This window comes from Aureococcus anophagefferens (genome assembly GCF_000186865.1).
Source record: "Aureococcus anophagefferens unplaced genomic scaffold AURANscaffold_17, whole genome shotgun sequence".
Taxonomy (NCBI): domain Eukaryota; class Pelagophyceae; order Pelagomonadales; family Pelagomonadaceae; genus Aureococcus; species Aureococcus anophagefferens.
In genome coordinates, this window is record NW_008705577.1 from 248646 (window position 1) to 268332 (window position 19687).

The window sequence follows — 19687 nt, forward strand, 5'->3', positions numbered from 1 at the left end:
TTCCTCGAGCCGACGCCCGCGCCGTCGGCGACGCCGTCGCTCATGCCGACGTCGTCCCCGGGCTCCGGCGGCGGCTCCGGCGGCGGCCCGGGCGCGGGCTTCGCCGTCGGCATCGCGCTCGGCGTCATCGGGTTCCTGGCCTGCTGCGGAGCCGAGAAACGGTGATTCACGCTTCGCGAGTATGACTTCCCCGAGAGACCGCTCTGAGAGACCACTCCGAGAGACCACTGCTCGAGAGACCGCTCCGAGAGACCGCTCCGAGAGACCGCTCCGAGAGACCGCTCCGAGAGACCGCTCCGAGAGACCGCTCCGAGAGACCGCTCCGAGAGACCGCTTCGAGAGACCGCTTCGAGAGACCGCTCCGAGAGACGATCTAACATCGCACGAATCGAAATTCCCGCCTTTCCTAGGCCTGCTGCGTCGCCGGCTGCGTCGGCTACCGCGTCTACACGGACAAGACCGACGCGCCGCCGTCCAAGTACGCGGCCCAGGAGTCCAAGGACGAGGAGCGCGGGTCCTTCGACAACGGGCGGCCGCCCGAGTACGAGCTGCGCCAGTTCGTGCGCGACGCGCCGGACGGGCCGCGGCCGCCGGCGGGCCGCTGGTCCGAGGAGGACGCGCTCCTGCGCGGCTGCGTCGACGCCGACGCCGAATTGCTGATGGACGACCCCACGGACAGCGTGTCCGTGGACCTCGTCGACGGCGAGCGGCCCGCGGGGCTCCTCGACTCGACGGAGGGCTGGCCCCTCGAGGTCCTCGCCTTCGCGCGGCGCGCCGAGGACGGCGGCTCGCCGCCGCCGCGGTCGAGCGTCGAGGCGATCCGCGCGGACGCGCGGTCCCAGAGCGACCGGGGCCGGACGTCGCGGACGTCGTCGGCGTCCCAGGACGACGGGGCGACCTACGACCGCCTCGTGCAGCCCCGGCCCCGCGCGCCGACGCGCGAGTCGGACCCGCCGTCGCCGCCGCCGCCGCCGCCGCCGCCGCCGCCGCTGCGGACGTCGTCGCCGCGGTCGGCGGCGCCGCGGTCGCCGCGGTCGCCGCGGTCGCCGCGGCGCCGCGCGGCGACGGCCGTCGGCGACTTCGACGTGACGCACATGATCGGCAAGGGCGCCTTCGGGCGCGTGCTCCTGGCGTCGAAGCGGTCCGGGAGCGAGCGCGGCCGCGCGTTCGCCGTCAAGGTGCTCGACAAGGAGGTCGTCCGCGCGACGGGCCAGGCGGCGCACACGCGCGCGGAGCGCGAGACCCTGGCGTCGCTGCGCCACCCCTTCGTCGTGCGCCTGCGCTACGCGTTCCAGTCCAAGGAGCGGCTCTACCTCGTCACGGACTTCTACGCGGGCGGCAGCCTCGAGCGCCACATGGACGACGCGCACCCGACGGGCCTGGGCGACGCGCGGACGGAGTTCTACGCGGCGCAGCTCGTGTCGGCGCTGCGCCACTGCCACGCCGCGGGCGTCGTGCACCGCGACATCAAGCCGGGCAACGTCCTCGTCGACAGCCGGGGCTACTGCGCGCTGACGGATTTCGGGCTCTGCGCGCTGGGCGTCCTCGAGGACGGCGCGCCGCTGCGGTCCTTCTGCGGCACCGTGACCTACATGGGGCCCGAGCTCCTCGTGGGCCAGGCCTACGGCACGTCCGTCGACTTCTGGGCCCTCGGCGCGCTCGTCTTCGAGATGGCGTCGGGCCGGCCGCCGTTCGAGGACGCGAACCGGCGGCGCATGTTCTACGCGATCCTGCACCTGCCGCCGCCCTTTCCTTTGGACTTCTCCAACGAGTTGATCGATTTGCTGAGCGGGCTGTTGGAGAAGCGGCCGGAGCGGCGCCTCGGCGTGAAGCGGCCCACCCCAAAACCGAAGCCCGACGAGGCGAAGACGCCGTCGAAGAAGAAGCGCAAGCCGTCCGTGCTCGGCGCGTTGCTCTCGCGGTCGTCGTCGCGGGGCGCCGGCGACGACGGCCCCGACGAGGCCGCGGCGCCGGGCGACGGCGACGACGGCGACGACCGCTTCTCCCGGGGCGACGACGAGCTCAAGCGGTCCGCGTATTTCGCGAACGTCGACTGGGCGGCGCTCGTCGCGCGCCAGCTCGCGCCGCCCTGGGTGCCGAACCTCGTCGACGACCACGACATCGCCTACGTGCCCAAGAAGGTCGCGGACCGGCGCTCCGCGAGCCTACAGGACGAGTTCCGCGACGACGGCCTCCCGGCGTCGCGCGGCGGCGAGGCGCGCATCTCGCGCCAGACGGCGTCCTTCCAGATCGACGACGACAACGCCGACGCGTCGGCCGTGCGCCGCCTGCGCCAGCAGAACCCCTGGGCCGACTTCAGCTTCGCGGCGCCGCCGCGCGGCGAGACCGTCGCCGCGCGCGCGCCCGTGGACATGATCCGGCCGCCGCCCGCGCCGCCGCGCGAGCGGAAGAAGGACCGCGCGCGGTCGCCCGCGAACGCGTCGTAAAGCAATTCGGGAGCCATGACGCGGCGGGCGTGTCTCTGGCAATTTTAAGCGATCTCGAAAAGCGACCCCCGGCAAAACGAGCTGCTTCTTGACCTCAATTAAAATACCATCCGCATTGTCAAGGCACGACCGCAGCCTCGTCGCGCCGCGCGCCCCCCCCACGTCGCTCGCCATGTCCTCCGCTGACTGTCTCGCGATGCTCAAGGGGCGCGAGGACCTGCTCGTGAACCGGCGCGAGTCTCCGGCCAAGGTCGAGAAGCTCAAGAAAGTCCGCTTGGCCATCGCCGCGCTCGAGGGCCGCCTCCCGACGCGCTCCCCGTCGCGCTCCCGGTCGCGCTCCCGCGGCCGCCGCCGCCGCCGCCGCTCCCGCTCCCGCTCCTCGAACGCGCCCCCGTGGGAGACGGAGGACGACCGCTGGCTCCGCAAGCAGAACGAAAAGATGGTCCGCGAAATGGAGGCGATCCACAAGCAACAGCAGCAGATCGACCGCGACGACCTCGATCGTTTGCGCCAGAGGTTCCGCTAGGCGAAGGGCCGCATCGTCATGGTCTACGGCGCGCGCCGCTAGAGCGCGCGCTACGACCGCCGGCCGCCTTCGCGCGTGGCGTATCCAGCCGGAATCCCGCGCGCTCTCCCCCACGACCCCCGACTACGACTCCACTAAGCACAAGCCTCACACAATCAGGGAGCCTCGGCCGCGACGACGCGCGACACGCAGCCGAGGCGCTCGCCGAGGGACGTGAGCTTCCCGGCGAGCGCGGCGAGGTCGCCCTCAAGGTCGACGATCTCGTCCCGGAACATGCGCCCGACGGGGCTGCCATCGTTTCGGTCGGGGTGGCTGCGTCGCGCGTCGCTCTCCGAGCCGCTGCGCCGGCTCTCCGAGCCGCTGCGTCGGCTTTCCGACCGTTCGAAGAAGGACGAGGCGTAGCCCGCGGACGGCGGCGCGCTCCCGGCGGACGGCGGCGCGCTCGCGGCGTCGCTCGGGCTCGCGGCGTCGCTCGAGCCATAGCTCCCCGCGGCCCAGTCGTCGACGCGGACGCCGCTCGACGGCGTCCGCGCGCGCCGCGACTTCGGGCTCCCGAAGTGCATGCCGGACACGGGCTTCCGCCGCCGCTCCGGCGACGCGGGCCTCGGCCGCTCGGGCGACTCCCAGGGCGCCGGGCTCCGCGGCGACCGCGCGCCGCCCCAGGGCGGCCGCGCCTTGCGCGGCCGCGGCGACGACCGCGGCGACGTCGGCGACGACGTCATGGAAATCATGCGGCCCGGCGAGCAGGGCTTGAGGGACACGGGCGACGCGTAGGCCCGGGGCACGAAGCCGCTGCGGTCCGCGTCGTCGGCGACGGTGACGAGCATCCAGCCGTCGGCGCCTCGGGCCTCGAGCTCCGGCGTGGATTCGACGATCTCGCCCTTGCGCACCGTGAGCTCCGTCTTCGGGTCCTCGGCGAAGAAGTCGTAGACGACGACGAAGGTGCGGCTCAGGCGCTTGCGCGCCGCCTTCGCCAGCGCCTCGGCGGCGGCGCGGGCTGCGGCCTCGGCCTCGGCGCGCTCCTTGGCCAGCGCCGCGGCCTCGGCCTCGCGCCGCTTCGCGATTCGCTCGGCGGCCACGAGGGCCGCGCGCATGCTCATGGCGTGCTAGCGATGAGGCGACGCTGGGACGGAGCGGCCGGGCAGCCCGCTCTCACGACGCGGCCATGCTGATAACAGCTCGCACGGCACCATCGACATCTTGACTTTGGAGATCGTGCGATGGCGGAGCCATCCGCAGCTACGAGTACCCCAGCCATCCGCATCTTGCACGAAGACGACCACATCGTCGTCGTCGACAAACCCACAAACTTGTTGAGCGTGCCCGGGCGCCACCCGGACGCGCCGCCGCCGACAAAGAAGCGGCGGCGCGTCGCCGAGTTCTGGGTCGAGGCGCTCGAGGCGTCGCGCGCGTCGTCGCCGCCGGAGTCGCTGGCGGCGAAGCTGCTCGGCGTCGGCGACCCGTCGTCCGTGCCGCGGCGCCGCGACAAGTTCGGCCGCGCCGTCGCGCGCGCGAAGGGCCGCTGCGGCGAAACCTCCGAGGCGGACGTCGACGCGCTGTGGGCGGCGCTCGACGGCGACGCGCGGGCCCGCGAGCGCGCGGAGCACGGCGACGACGCGCCGAGCGCGCTGTCGCTGGCGCGCGCGGCCGTTGGCCTGCCGGACCTGCGCGTCGTCCACCGCCTCGACTTCGAGACGAGCGGCGTGCTCGTGTTCGCGAAGACGTCCGCCGCGGCCGCGGCGCTCTGCGCGTCCTTCCGCGCCGACGCCGCGGAGGCGAGCGGCGCCGCGGCGACCGCCGCGGCGCCGAAGATGCGCAAGGTCTACGTCGCCGCGGTCCGCGGGGAATTGGCCGGCTCCGGCGAGTGGGCCTGGCCGCTCGCGCCCGACGACGCCGCGCGCGCGGCGGACGGCAAGCCGCGCTACGCCGCCTGCGACGCCGGCGCGCCGGGCGCCAAGGCCGCGACGACGCTCTGGGAGGCCGCGGGCGCCTCGCGGCTCCGCCTCCGGCCGCAGACGGGGCGGTCGCACCAGCTCCGCGTCCACTGCCTCGCCGCGGGCCACCCCATCGTCGGCGACCCGCTCTACGGCCCGCCGCCGGCGGACCACGAGCCGCGCCTCTGCCTCCACGCCGCGGAGCTCGACCTCACGCACCCGGGCACGGGAGACCGCGTCACCTTCGCCTCGCCCGCGCCGTTTTAGTTAACCGTGGCAGTCCGCCCGCGCCTTCGCGAGGCGCGCGTCGAAGAGTTTCTCGGCGGCGCGGTAGAGCCGCGTGTCCGCGTCGCTGTAGTCGTCCAATCGCGAGACCGCGGCCGCGTTGTAGGTGCCGACGTTCGTCCGCAGGCCCGCGCCGCGCACGGCCGCGCCGCGGAACGTCCGGTTGAAGAGTTCGAGCGACTCCGCCCAGCGGTCCGTAAGCCCGACGAACGCGAAGCAGTCGCGGAGCCGCCGCCTCGCCTCGGACGCGTTGAGCCGCTTCTCCGCGACGTCGTCGTAGCGGCCGAAGCCCAGGATCATCTTCGTCTGGACGTTCTGGACGCTCCGAATCCGCGCGTAGTCGACGAGCCCGTCGCCCTCGGGCAGCCCTCGGATCCGCGCGCAGTCGTGGTGGTGCGGCACGCCCATGAGGTAGCACGGTTTCGGACCTTCCGGGAGCCTTCCACCTCCCACGAGCGATCCTCGCGCCGGCCGGTTCACGCCGCCGCCGGGCCGGAAGTGGAACGCCGAGAGCAGGCGGCGCCGCGGTTCCCGCAGGAACGCGAGCGCGGTACCGCAGAACTCGGGCCGGTAGCTCACGTGCTCCCTGAACGACGTTTCGTCGAACGCGCGCTCGCACTTGCCCTCCTCGACCTTGAGCCGGACCTGGCGCGACGAGAAGACGAGCTCGTTGGCGCCCGGCTGGCGGCTCCGCGGGCAGGCGTAGTCGCTGAGGTGCAGCCGGAAGGTCGTGCCGGTCTTCGGCGCATGCATCCAAAACAAAGGCCGGCCGCGCGGCTCCCACTGGTCGCAGCCGGCGTCGCAGGCGCCGACGAGCGCGGCGAAGGCAGCGCGGCGCATGGACTTTTTAGCTATATGCTACAGATGCTGCCAAGATGGGCTGCCATTGGCACGTGATTGCGTCGTTGCAGTGAACTTACACAGATCTTGCCGGTCGCCGAATTGCCCACTGCTCGTCCGGCCGGACCACACCGAGCGCGCGTCGACACAAAAAAGTCACTCCGCAAGCGCGCGCGCGCGCAATCAAGTCCACTCCGAGTAGCGGCACTCCTGTGCTAACGTACAGTCCATTCCGCAAGCGCGCGCGCGCGCAATACAGTCACTGCGACGACCGGCAACCTCGACAGCATGGGCAGCGCTCAAAAAGCCGGCGACGCGAAGTCGCGCCGGCCGTCGTGGAACTTCCTCCTCGTGGAGAGCAGCGGCGACCTGCGCAACGACGTCGTCGCGCTCCGCGAGCAGTGCCCGAAGGACACGAGCCTCACCGCGTCGAAGATCTCGGCGCGCTGCTCCATCTCGTCAGTGTGGGACGGCGCCATGTGGGAGGACCACCACTCGACGTGGCGCTACTATCGCAACCTCGCGCGCATCCACAAGTCCACGGTCTTCCGGAGCGTCTGGCCCTTCGTCGCCGCCATGGTCGTCTACTCGCTGCTCGTGCAGTACTTCTGCACGGCGCAGCTGTCGCTCGGGACGCGGTCGTCGCAGGCGTCGTCGATCGGGCTCCTCCTCGTCTTCCGCACGAACCAGGCCGCCGCGCGCGCGCTCGAGGGCCGCCGCGTGCTGGGCACGATCAAGCGCCAGGCGACGTCCATCGCGGCGCTGCTCCGGACCTGCGGCGCGGACGCGGCGGTCGTCGACGTAGCGTCGCGCTACTGCGCGCTCGCGGTCTGGGCCGTCAAGGGCGCGGTCCGCCGCGGCGGCGACGAGGCGAGCCGCTTCGCCTACGAGAGCCTGCTCCCGGCGAGGGAGAAGCGCTGGGTGGCCAAGCACCAGGGCTTCGACGACCGCGTGAGCCCGTCGACGGTCGCGCTGCGGCTCCGCTACGCGGTCCGCGAGGCGACGTCCTGCGCCGTGACGCGCGATCGCCTCGAGGCGGCCGTCGAGGAGCTCCAGTCGGCCTACGGCGGCTGCGACCGGTTGTACACGACGCCCATCCCGCCGGGCTACCTCCGCCACATCAGCCGGTCGCTAGTGATCTGGCTCGCGCTGCTCCCGTTCTCGATCGCGTCGTCCCACTCGCCGGCGACGCTGTCGGTGACCGTGTCCGTGACGTCCTACCTCCTCCTGGGCATCGACAACATCGCGACGCAGATCGAGGAGGTCTTCTCCGTGCTGCCCATCCACGAGCTCGCGCTGTCCACGTCCGCGCACGTCGCCGCCATCGCGGACGGGCCCGCGCCGCCGGCGCTCGTCGAGCCCGCCGCGCCGCCGGTCCTCCGCGTTGCCGGCGACGCGGAGCGCGCGCGCCTCGAGGCCCTGCGGCGCGAGGCGGCGGCCGCCGAGGCGCCGGCCAGGTCCGCGCCGCCGGGCCTCCCGAAGGCCTTCCCGAGCCCGGGCCGCGGCGTCGCCGAGCGCGTGGCCGAGCAGGTCCTCGAGCCGGAGTCGGACTGAGCATCTACTAGTAAGATCCGGGTCAAGGCGCACGTTAGTCGCGCCGGCGGTTGCGGAAGAAGCCGCCGATGAAGGGCCGCGCGGCCGCGGCGCAGGTCGCGAGGGCCGCCGGCGCGGCGCACTTGCGGAGCAAGTTTCCCGCCGGCGAGTGGCCCGCGTCGCCCTTGGCGAAGTAGGGCGCGACGTCGAGGCCCCGGTGCCGCGTGACGGCGAGCGCGCGGTGCGCGGCGCGGCGCGCCGAGTCCGCGAAGAGCGCGTCCGCGGACTCGTCGTCGGCGCCGTCGTCGAGGGCCGCCTCCTTGGCGTCCATGGGGTCGCACTCGAAGAGGAGGAGGAAGTGGTTGCCCTGGTCGAGCTGGTGCTCGACGGACAGGTTCGGGAACCGCGAGTCGCAGCTGAGGATGTGGACCGGCGGGTAGCGCCGGTCGAACTTGGGCGAGCCGAACTCGGCGATGCACTGGAGGCACCAGCGCGGGCTCGGCGCGCCCTCGTCGCCGCCGTCGTCCGGCGGCGGCGGCGCGCACGACGGCGGGTCCGCGCGCGCCCAGAGGAGCTCGTAGACGTGGATGGGCCGGCGCAGCGCGTTGGACAGGGCCACGATCTCCGGCCCGCCGCCCCAGGCGTGGGGCTCGCGGAGCTTCGCGCAGTACTGGGCCGGCGTGAGCTCGGACTGTTCAGCCGCGAGGCTCAGCAGCTTCGACGCGCGGAGCCGCTCGCGGTCGCCCATGTAGAGCCGCGGGTCCCGCGCGTCCTCGAGGACGTCGATGGCCGTGGCGCGCAGCTTCAGCGACTGGCCGCGCAGCGTGCGCCGCTCCATGGGGTGGTGGCTCCCGTTGACCGCGCGCCAGAGGCCCGCGCTGAGCGCGTGGAAGAGGCACGCGCCGTCGCCCGGCACCTGGCGCGCGCGCATGTAGCAGCGCGTGCGCGCGCGCACGATGGGCCGGGCCGCCGGCGGCTCCGGCGCCGGGGGCGGCGCCGCGGCGTCGTCGGCGGCGTCGTCCTCCGCCTCGTCGGGCTCGTCGGGCGCGTAGTCGAGCACGGGCAGCAGGTCGCGCAGGAAGCCGCGCGAGTCGATGAGCGGGGCGCTGAGGGGTTGCCAGCTGCTCTTGGGTGAGGCGTGAGTGTAGGTGGTGGCGAGTGCCAGCATGCACGCGCAAAGCCGAGGCGCCATCATCGTGCTGCAACCGGCTCGGCTCAGCGACTTTTGGTCGCTTGAAGCTGTTTCTGTTCGGCGCGCGCGCGCGCGGTCGTCTCCAAGGCGCCAACTTCTTGAGCGCCGGCAGCTACGCGTCGGGGTGCTCCCTGCGAAGTTTCGGGCGCAGCAGCTGCGATTCCGGAGCGATGCGATGCCGTGTTTTTCTGGCCGTCGACGACGCTTCTAGCCGGCTTCTCGCGCGTCCGCTTGGCCCGGCGAGCCACGCGTCCGAGCCTCGCGCCCTTTCGCATCGGAGTACGCGATTGCGTCTGGCGCGGGCGGTCTCGGAGCCTAGTTGAAGTTCCGTACTTCTGAAGGTGAACTAGTTCCCGTGGAAGCGATGAAGGCAGTCCTCGGCGTGAACAGCCGCCCGGCCATGACGCTGTTCGGCGCCGCCGCGGCGCTCTTGTCAGTCACCACCTCCGCCTACGCCCCCGGCTCCCTGCGGCTGCGGCCCCGGCGCCTCGCGGCGCCCCGCGTCCTCGCGGAGGACCAGGACGTCTACGCCGACGCGAACTACGACGAGTCCCGGGACGGCACGTGGGAGCCGCCGGAGTTCGAGGAGAACCGGCAGGCGGCGCGGAAGCGGCGGGAGCGGTTCTCGCCCATGGACAAGAAGGGCGACGCGCGCCGCAAGCTCCTCGACGCGCAGCGCGCGTTCAAGCGGAGCCAGGCCAAGCCCGCGTACCTGCCGCCCGTCGCCGAGGCGGCGCTCGAGAACGCGACGACGGGCGCGTGGTTCCCCGGCGTCGTGCGGTCCCTCAAGCCCCACGGCGCCTGGGTGAGCATCGGGTCCGAGGTCGACGGCTTCGTCCACTGCCGCGACATGTCCGACTCGTCGTTCGTCGGCGACGCGCGCGACGCGCTGCGCGTCGGCGACGAGGTCGACTGCTGCGTCAAGGGCGCCGACGCGGCGAAGCGCGTCCTGTCGCTGAGCCTGTTGCAGGTGGAGGCGCCCGAGGACGCCGCGGGCCGCGCGCCCGTCAAGGCCTTCGCGGTGGACCAGCTCCTCGAGAACGTCGAGGTCGCGCGCGTCACGGAGCACGCGGCGTTCGTGGACGTCGGCGCGGCCGTGCCCGCCTACCTGCACGTCGCCGACATCGGCCTGCTGCCGCGGACCAAGGTCGGCGCCGCGCGCGTGCCGCGCCTGCGCCTGGAGAAGGCGGGCCAGGTCATCGACAAGTGCTGGGTCAAGTCCGTCGACATCGCCCGGGACCGCCTCCGCCTGAGCCTCGTGCCCCCGGAGGAGCGCGACGACTGGACCCTCTACGGCGCGCGCTCGAAGCGCGACGAGCCGCGCGTCGTCGACGACCGCGACGACTTCGAAGCCTAGGCCGCCGTCCCTCCTAACCCCTCGTTCTTCGACTCCGTCATTAGCGTCGCGCGTCGGGAGTCGGGCGCGTGGGGGCGCGCTCAGAGGCGGGGGCGGCGGAGCGGGGCGCCGCGGCGGAGGCGGCGGTGCGCGTGGGCGTAGCGCGCGAGGTGGTCCGCGGGGAACTGGCCGCGGTCGCCCGAGTAGCGGCCGATCTGCGTCTCGAGGCCGTCGACGAGGGACGGGCGCGGCGCGCTCGGCGACCGCGAGCGGCTGCGGCTGCGGCTGCGGCGGACGTGCTTCGGGAGGCCGTCGGTGTCGTAGCCGTCGCTCGCGTACTCCGCGGCGTCGGACGCGTAGTCCGAGTCGAAGGAGTCGACGCGGCGCATGGACGCGAGGCCCCCGGGGACGCGCATGGTCACGCCGCGGCCGGGCGCGGGCGTCGGCGCGCGCGGCGGCGGCGCGGCCTCGCGCGTCGGCGCGGCCTCGCGCGTCGGCGCGGCCTCGCGCGTCGGCCCCGTCGGCGTGACGATGGCCGCGGCGCCGAAGGCCGACGCCGCGCCGCCGAAGGCCGACGCCGCGCCGCCGAAGGCCGACGCCGCGCCGCCGAAGGCCACGGCCGCGCCGGCCGACGCGGCGGCGCCCGGCCCCACGGCCACGGCGCCGGCGGCGATGCGCATGCCGCCGCGCTCGCGCACCTCGACCGTGACGCCGTCGCCGGCGGAGATGCTCACGCTGCCGTAGGTGCGGCGCACGGTGCCGACGCGCGCGCCGTTGGAGTCGGTGAGGATGTAGGAGCGCTGGGACATGGCGAGGGGCGCAGGAGAACGGCGGGGGCTGTGACAAGGGTGGAGCTCGATCCGAGGGCAGCCCCCCGGTAAATAAAGCGGTGTTGGCCTGCATCCGGCGTCAACTTCGAGCTCTTCAGGCGGCGAGCTGGGCTCGCAGCTCCCACCTGCGCCTCCGCGGCGACCAGCGCAACACTGCTTGTTTGTGGTTGGCTTTCAATCGCAACCATGTCGACGACGGAGGACAAGATCAAGGAGCTCGAGGCGGAGTACGCGCGCACGCAGAAGAACAAAGCGACGGAGACGCACCTCGGCCTCATCAAGGCCAAGCTCGCGAAGCTGCGGCGAGAGCTCGAGACGCAGGGCGGCAAGGGCGGCGGCGGCGGCGGCGAGGGCTTCGACGTCAAGAAGGTCGGCGACACGCGCGTGGGCCTCGTGGGCTTCCCCTCCGTGGGCAAGTCGACGCTGCTGACGACGCTCACGGGCACCAAGTCCGAGGCCGCGGCGTACGAGTTCACGACGCTCACCGCGATCCCGGGTACGATGAAGTACCGCGGCGCGCGGATCCAGGTGCTGGACCTGCCGGGCATCATCGAGGGCGCGGCGACGGGCAAGGGCCGCGGCCGCCAGGTCATCTCCGCCGCGCGGACCTGCGACCTCATCATGATCGTGCTCGACGCCGGCAAGCCCGTCACGCACAAGTTCCTCATCGAGCGCGAGCTGCACAACTTCGGCATCCGCCTCAACGAGGAGCCGCCGCGCGTGACGATCCGCAAGAAGGACAACGGCGGCGTCGAGTTCCAGTGGCTCTGCCCGCAGACCCAGGGCATGAACACGGAGGTCGCGACGCGGATCATGAAGGAGTACCGCATCATGTGCGCGTCCGTGACGGTCCGCGAGGACATCAGCATGGACCAGTTCATCGACGCCTGCGACGGCAAGCGCACCTACATCCCCTGCCTCTACGTCATGAACAAGATCGACTCGATCACCATCGAGGAGCTCGACATCATCGACGAGCTGCCCAACTACGTGCCCATCTCGTCGCGCGACAACTGGAACATCGACGACCTCATGGAGAACATCTGGCAGCAGTGCAACATGATGCGCGTCTACACCAAGCCCAAGGGCCAGGTGCCCGACTACGACGAGCCCGTCGTGCTCCACGCGTCGAACCCGACGGTGGAGCAGTTCTGCAACCGCATCCACAAGGCCATCATGCCCCTCTTCAAATACGCCTGGGTCTGGGGCTCCTCCGTGAGGCACCAGCCCCAGAAGGTCGGCAAGGACCACGTCCTCGCCGACGAGGACGTCATCCAGGTCATCAAGGGCGTCTAGCGGGTAAAACGTTACTTGGTCCACGCGACGACGGCCGTCCCGGGCCCGCCGAGCGACGCGCCGCCGGCCGTGTGCTTGTCGCCGGGCCCGCAGTCGCGCTCGCGCACCTTGGCGAAGCCCGCGGGCTCGAGGAGGCCCGCGACGAGCGGCTTGGACATGGCGTAGGGCGGGCCGCCCGCTTTGTCGCAGATGGGGAACACGCAGGTGATCAGCGATCCGCCGGGCGCGAGCAGCGCGCGGTGCTTCGCCGCCCACTTCGCGCGCACGGACGGTGAAAGCGCGCACAGGAACGTCGCGTCCCACACCAAATCGTAGGGCGTTTTCTCGTCGAGCGCGAAGAAGTCGGCGCAGACGAGTTCGACCTTCGACGCGGCGGCGTCGCCCGTGGACGCGAGCTCGGCCTTCGCCGCGGCGACGGCGGACGGCGACAGGTCCACGGCGACGACGGCGTCGAAGCCGTGCCGCGCGAGCGCCAGAGCGTCGTACGCGCGGCCGCAGCCGGGCACGAGCGCGCGCGCGCCGGGCTTCGGCGCCGGCACGCTCCGGAGCTCGGAGACGAGGCTCGGGCTCGCCTCGCCGCAGTCGAAGGCCGCGCCTTTCGGCAGGCCGCCCTTCCACATGCGCTCCCAGTGCGGCGACGCGCCGGCGTGCGACATGGCCGCGGCGGCGCGCTGCGCGACGATGAGGCGCAGGAGGAGCGCGATTTTTTCGGCAGCAGCGCTGGGTTTGCAGCGATGCGTATAACAGCGCGTCGCTTTCGGCAGCGATGGCAGCGACGCGACGTCGCGACGCCTGACGCAGCAGCAGTCGGTGCAGGCGCCGAGAGAGGGTCAACAAAGGTTCACAAAACCAATGTTGCCGGCGCTGCCCGCCAATCGACGTCGACATGGCAGCCCTCGACGCCGCGCCGCGGCGCTTGGAGACCATGCTCGTGGAGGACGCGCTGCCCTGGCTCAAGGAGTTCAAGGACCCCGGCGAGGCGCGGTCCTCCTGGGCGACCTGGGACGGCGCCACGCCGGCGGAGCGCGCCGCGGCGGCCAAGTGGATCCGCGGCTGGGCCGAGGGCGACGAGGTCGCCTACGTGAAGGAGGCCATGGGCTGCCTCGACCCCATGATCGCGGCGTCGTTCGCGGCGGACGTCATCCCGCCGCTCCGGCGCTGGGCCGCGTCCGTGCTTCTGGACGTCTTCGGGTCCAAAGAGGACCTCGCGGAGTGCGTCGAGACGGCGGACCGCCCCAAGTTCGCGGCCGCGTCGCCGACGCTGGCCCAGTTCTCCAAGTTCGAGGCCTTCGACGACCTCTGGAGCGGCGACGAGAGCCGCGCGGACGAGCTGCTCGAGTGGCTCGCGCCGGCCGCGACCGTCGCCGGGGCGGACGTCGCCGCCGTCCACGAGATCCTGTGCCGCTGGGTCGTGGCGACGGCCGTCGCCGAGGTCGTCCACGCCCACTGCGCCAAGGAGGCCGCGCCCAAGGAGGCCGCGGCCGCCGCGCGCAAGTCGCTCCTCGACAAGGCCGCGTCGATGCGCGGGGCCCTCGCGGGCCGCGACGACGACGACGACGACGACGACGACGACGACGCCGAGTGGAGCGACGACGACGCGCCCGACGCGGCGGCGGTCCCCGCGGCGGCGCCGGTCCCCGCGGCGGCGCCGGCGCGGGAGGCGGCGACGAGCGCGGAGGAGGCGCCGTCGCCGGCGAGCGCGGCGGCGCCGTCGCCGGCGTCGGAGGCCGCGACGCGCGAGCCGCCGGAGCCGGCGGCACCTCCGGACGACGCGCCGCCGTCGCGCGCGCCGCGGAAGGCTTTGCCCGCCGCCGACGCGCCGCGGCACGCGACGGCCGTGGGCGCGTTCTACGAGACGGACACGAACGACGCGACGACGCGCCACAACCGGGGCTACGACGCGCTCGATCGGGAGACGTTTCGCCTTTTACAGAGCCTGCGGCCCGACACGGACGCGAAGGCGCGGCGCGCGGCGCTCCGCCAGGCGCTCGTCGAGCACGTCGCGTCCATGCGGGCGCGGGCCCTCGTCGCGGAGGCGACGTTCCGCGAGGCGTCGCTCGGCGTGAACATCGCGCTCGCGCGCTACGGCGACGTCGGCCGCCGCTTCGTCGTCGTCGACGAGACGAAGCGCGACTCCGAGGCCTTTGATGTGGTCAAACCCGGCGACGAGCTCGTGGCCGTCAACGGCGCCATGGTCGTCGACCCGGACGCGTCGACCATCGCCGAGCTCATCGAGCTCATCGCGAACGCGCCGCGGCCGCTCGTGGCGACGTTCGTCGAGGGCGAGGACCGCGAGGCGCTCTTCGCCAGCCAGGAGGCGACGCGCGGGCCGGCCCGGGCGCCCAAGAAGACGACGAAAAAATTCAAGCTCGCGGCGAAGAACATCTACGCGCCGCCCGACGACGCGTTTCTCGTCGTCGTCGACCGCGACGGCGTCTATCGGGGCTACGTCGCCGCCGACGGGTCCACGGTCAAGGACGCCAAGGGGGCGCTGCTGGGCAGCATCGACGCGGCCCTCGGCGTCGCGACGGACGCCAAGGGCGTGCTCCTGGGCAAGGTCGCGGTGACCGCGGGCGACGATTCGACGGTCGCGCTCGACTCGGCGAAGGGGACGAGGCTCGGCTACGCGGACATGGGCCGGTCGGCCGTGCTCGACGCGGACCGGAACACGGTGCTCGAGATCGACGGCGCCGGCGAGGCGCGGGGGCACGACGGCCTCTTCGTGGGCGCGTTCCTCGACTTCGACTACTCGAAGACGCGGCTCGTCGCGTTCCTCTTCCTCCTCGTCGCGCCGAAGCTCCTCCAGGAGAAGCGCAAGTCCGTCTTCCGCGCCATCCGCAAGTCCGCGGCCAAGGCCACGGGCGCCCACGGCATGTTCGCCAAGGGGGCGTAAAGCGTATCTTCAAGTTGCTTTGCAACAATGAAGTGTTGCATGCTCTCAGCTGCTGGGAGCGCGATCGGCGTCGACGCGCATCATGCCGCGGCAGAGCGGCAAGAAGAAGCAGAAGAAGAAGGCGGAGGCGCCGCCGGCGCCGCCGGGCGCGCCGCTGGACCCGCACGCGCCGCCGCCGCCGGGCGCCGTGACCGACGAGGGCGTGAGCGTCGAGTTCCTCGAGAACTTCGGCCTCGAGGTCAAGGGCAAGCTCAAGCGGCGCGGCGACACCGTCAAGTTCGCGCAGATGCACAAGGGCGGCGTCCGGCACCACGTCGGCTGCGTCGTCTGCGGGCTCAACGAGGACGCGCTGGTCTACAAGGCCTGCGCGCGGTGCAACTCGCGCCAGTACTGCTCCGTGCGCTGCCAGACGGCGGACTGGAAGTGCCTCGGCCATCGCGCCGCGTGCAAGGACCGGGCGGAGCACGTCGCGGCTGGCGCGCGCGAGACGCTCACGTCGCTGGTCACGGGGGAAAAGGGTCCCGCGACGCGCGTGCTCTCCGACGACGCGGAGCACCGCCGGACCGAGGGGACGGCGGCGCTGGGCGAGGGCCGCCACGAGGACGCGCTCAATCACTATTTGTTCGCCGTGAGCGCGGCCCACGGCGCCGTCGAGCGCGCGCGGAGCGACGGCGACGAGGAGTGCGAGTGGCGCGCGCGGCGCATCGCCGCCATCGCGGCGACGAACATCTCCATCGTGCTGCGGCGCGAGGCCGAGGCGGCCCTGGGCGTCGCCCCCGCGGCGAAGCAGCCCTGCTCGTTGTGTCCGTCGTCCAAGGACATGGCGGACATGACCGTCGCCGTCGCGCTGTCCTACGCGCGCGAGGCGCGGCGCTTCGACGACACCTACGCGCTCAAGGCCATCCAGTCCGAGCACCGCCTCCTGAAGCGCCAGCTGGCGTCCTTCCCGGACTACAAGGGCGCCTTTTTATACCCGGACAAGGCCGCCGACACCTGCGAGTACCTCGGCCACGTCGTCGACCACGTCCAATCGGGCGTGAAGTTCCGCGGCCCCGGCAGCGAGAACGTCGCGCTGCTGCAGGCCGAGTACCTGTCCCTCAAGTCCTACGCGCGCCTCGAGGAGCAGCGCTTCGAGGACACGATGGCCAAGTCCGAGGCGTCCCTGTTCTGGGCCCCGAGGCGGCCGTTCCGCCGCCCGCCGCGCCGCGACTCGTCGCGGCCGCCGGCCGAGTGGCTGTCGCTGCCGGGCTGGGGCGTCGCGAGCGTGGAGATCTCCCTCGTGCCCATGCGCGAGCAGATATGGATCGCGCTGTCGCTCAAGACGGTGACGCACGACGACGTCGCCATGTCCGTGCGCCTCCGCTGCGCGGACCGCCACGCCGATTGCGACTGCGTCACCATCGACGACGACCGCCACCTCAGCAGGGGCGACCAGGCCCTCGGCATGGCCAACACCAAGTCCCGGTCCCGCGTCGGCACGCGGCTCGCGCACAGGAACGCCGAGCGCCACCTCCTCGAATTCGTCGGCGACTGCGCCGCGCGGGGCGTCGACGTCGTCTCCGTCGTGCTCGGCTGCGGCTGCTTCGGACTCCACCCCGTCGAGAACGCGAACGTCGACGCGGCGCTTCCCGACGTCACGTTCATCTACGCGAACAACCACGTCATGACGGACATGCGCCTCGGCCTCGGCGACGAGTCCGGGGAGATGACTCGGGCGATCGCGGCCGCGGAGCACGCCATGATGGACCTGAGGATAGCGAACTTGTAGCCTCGGCACGGGATGTGCTTTTAACTTCGAACGGGGATCTCAGGCTCAACAACGCCGCTATGGCGGCGCGGGCGGGTGGGTCACGGTGGCACAGGGCGACGGCGTCGGAGTCTTCGCCGGACGTCGTCCGCTGCGCCGGCGAGTCCTCCGGCGAGCCTCCCGGGGTCCGGCGGCGGCCGGCGCACTGTGCGGCCGGGCGCCGCGCAGGGCGCCGCGCGGGCGCCGGCGCGCCGCGCGCGCCCGCGGGCGCGCCTCGGGGTGCGCACGCTGCCCGCGGCTACGCTGAACCCGAGTCGCGCGTCGCCATCGACGAACCCAGACAGTAGTCGTGCGCGCACCGCGTCTGTAACCTCGCCCCGGGGCGGCGCGCGCCCCCCAGCCCCCGCGGGGCCCGACGCCCCGGGCCCCGCGCCCGCCCCGGCTTTTTTTCGCGCGCGCGGAACGTCGCCCGGGCGCCGAAGCGGAGCAGAACCTTCGTCGAAACCGCCCCGGCGCGCGCGCGCGCCCCAGCCCCCCGCGGGCTGGGGCGTGCGCCGCGTCCCCCCCGGGGGTCGCTTCCGCGCGCGCGGGACGCCGGCCCTCCCCGAAGCGGCGCGGAGCCCGCGTCGAACGCGCCGACCCGCGCAGGTGGCCCCCCGACTCTCGATTCGCCAGTTCATGGTGATCGGGGGCGTCTAATTTATGGCCGCTGTCTGCCCCACGCCGACCTCGAGTCGCAAGCGTTCCTACTACGAGTCGCCCGACCCGCTCTACGACCTCGGCTCGCCGTCGCACAAGCGGCTGAGGAACTCGCACGATTTTGACAACGCGCTCTTCAAGCTCCGGAGCCTCTTCCCCATGGTCGACGACGCGACGGTCCGCGACGTCCTCGACGCCTGCGCGCACGACGTCGACGCGGCGATCGCGCAGCTGAGCTCGCTCCAGCTCGCCGCGCACGTCTCGGCCGCGGCGAGCCCGCCGCCGCCGCCGCCGCCGGCGCCCGAGGCCGAGGCCGCCGCGTCGCCCCAGACGCCCGACGACTGGATCGGCGCCTTCGTGACGGAGATGGCCAAGTCGACGGGCGTCGACGACGCGCGCGCGCGGGCCGCGCGCGCGCTCCGGGCCTTCGAGGCCTTTGTCATCGCGCGGTCCGCGCCCAAGGACGACGAGAAGGTCGGCCGCCTCGAGCGCGAGAACGCCGTGCTCAAGCGCGCCGTCGCCATCCAGGCGCAGCGCCTGAAGTCGCAGGCCGACGACATCGACCGCCTCTCGAAGAAGGCCGAGGACCAGGCCGACGCGCTCAAGCGCGCGGAGACGACGAACTACTCCCTGTCCTGCCACCTCCGCCACTCGAGCCCGGGCGCCCTCGGCGACTTCAACTTCCGCCGCCCGGACATCTGCTGAGGCCCCGCGACTACGGTCGCGCCGCGCGCCCGCCGCCTTTGGCCTGTACATAAGCACGCCTTCGACGTAGATGACGCGTGTGCGCCGCGCGGGCTCGACGCGCGCGCGCCCAGCCGATGACGCGTCGCGCGTACGGGTCCGAGGCGCGCGTCGAGGCGAGGCGAGCTGTCCAGGCGCCGAGTGCCGATGGTTGTGCAGAGGTAGATGCAATTGGCGTGAGAGATGGGCTCGTTGACGGCCGTCGAGCAGCCGTCGGTCGCGGAGCGCGAGCTCTTCGATCGCGCCTTCGAGGCGCCGCCGCCGCGCAAGGCCGCGCCGACGGATCCGCTCGCCGCGGCGACGCACGAGGTTCTGTGTGAAGCGAGTGATGACGCGCTCTGGGACGTCGTCGTCGACGCCATCTGCGACTGCGAAAAAGCGCAGCGCCCCCGGGCGCCGCGCGCGCCGCCGCCGCCACCGCTCGCGACGACCTTCGTCGACCCGCGCGCGGCGGCGGCGGCCGACGACGGCGACGGCGACGGCGACGGCTTCTCGGACGACGGCGGCGACGAGGCCGAGTACGTGGACGTCGACGCCGAGCTCGCGACGGCGACGACGGCGTCGACGGCGACGGCCGACGACGACGCGACGGCGGAGTCGACGGCGTCGCGCGACGACGAGGACCCGCGGCGCGCCGCGCGGCGGCGGCGCCGCGCGCGCCGCGCGGCCGCGGCGGCCACGGTCGTCGCGCTCGAGCCCCCGCCGCCGCGGCCGCCGCCGCCCGAGGCGCCCGACGAGCCGCCCGCGGCGCAGGAGCCCGCGGCCGAGCGCTTCCGCGCGCCGGCGACGCCGCAGCGGAGCCGGTCGCTGCCACCGATGACGTCCAAGTTCGACGGCGCCTTCAGCGAGGACGAGGCGTCCGACGGCGCGGCGACGCCCGCCCGGCCCCGGCGCGCGCACGCGGGCCCCGCGACGCCGCCGCCGGACGACGACCCGGCCGCGCTCGCCGCCATCGCGGAGCGCGCGCGGCGCGGCTCGCTCCGGGAGCGGCGCGCGGTCCTGCCCTGCGCCGTGCACCGGGCCCCGGCGGCGCCGAAGCCGACGCCGGCGCCGCCGCCGGCGAAGCGGCCGTCGCTCGTCGCCGCGCGCGCGGCGGACGCGCGGCGGCGGCGCGCGTCGGCGGCGCGGCCGCGGCGCGCGAGCGAGCCCGACCAGCCCTGGACGCTCTGGGACGACGGCGACGGCGACGACGGCGGCCGCCACGACGACGACGACGGGTACGTCGCCGAGGTGTTCGCCGTCGGGGCGGCGCGGCCGACGAGCGTCGAAGACGCTCTCGAGGCGCTCGCGGACGAGGCCGGCGACGGCGCGCGCGCCGCGGCGGCGCTCGCGGCCGCGGCGCTCCGCGCGGGGCCCGTCACGCGGGCCCTCGTCGACGGCCTCGA

At 73.4% G+C, this 19687-nt stretch overlaps 3 protein-coding genes across 3 annotated transcripts; all 3 read left to right on the forward strand.

Annotated features, from left to right (window-relative positions):
• Positions 1-1076: 1076 nt before the first annotated feature.
• Positions 1077-2099, forward strand: AURANDRAFT_11903 (hypothetical protein; the record flags this gene model as incomplete). Its single annotated transcript, XM_009040822.1, has 2 exons — positions 1077-1826; positions 2022-2099. Coding segments are annotated over 2 exons (828 nt in total), but the record flags the coding sequence as incomplete, so codon positions are not given.
• Positions 2100-4193: 2094 nt separating this feature from the next.
• AURANDRAFT_29586 (hypothetical protein) lies at positions 4194-5174 on the forward strand (the record flags this gene model as incomplete). Its single annotated transcript, XM_009040823.1, has 2 exons — positions 4194-4351; positions 4598-5174. The coding sequence occupies 2 exons, from the start codon at positions 4194-4196 to the stop codon at positions 5172-5174; spliced, it is 735 nt and encodes a 244-aa protein (XP_009039071.1).
• Positions 5175-11109: 5935 nt separating this feature from the next.
• Positions 11110-12219, forward strand: AURANDRAFT_29702 (hypothetical protein; the record flags this gene model as incomplete). The annotated part of the gene is made up of 1 exon (XM_009040824.1): positions 11110-12219. One exon carries the CDS (start codon positions 11110-11112, stop codon positions 12217-12219), a length of 1110 nt encoding a protein of 369 aa, XP_009039072.1.
• Between the last annotated feature and the right edge of the window lie 7468 nt (positions 12220-19687).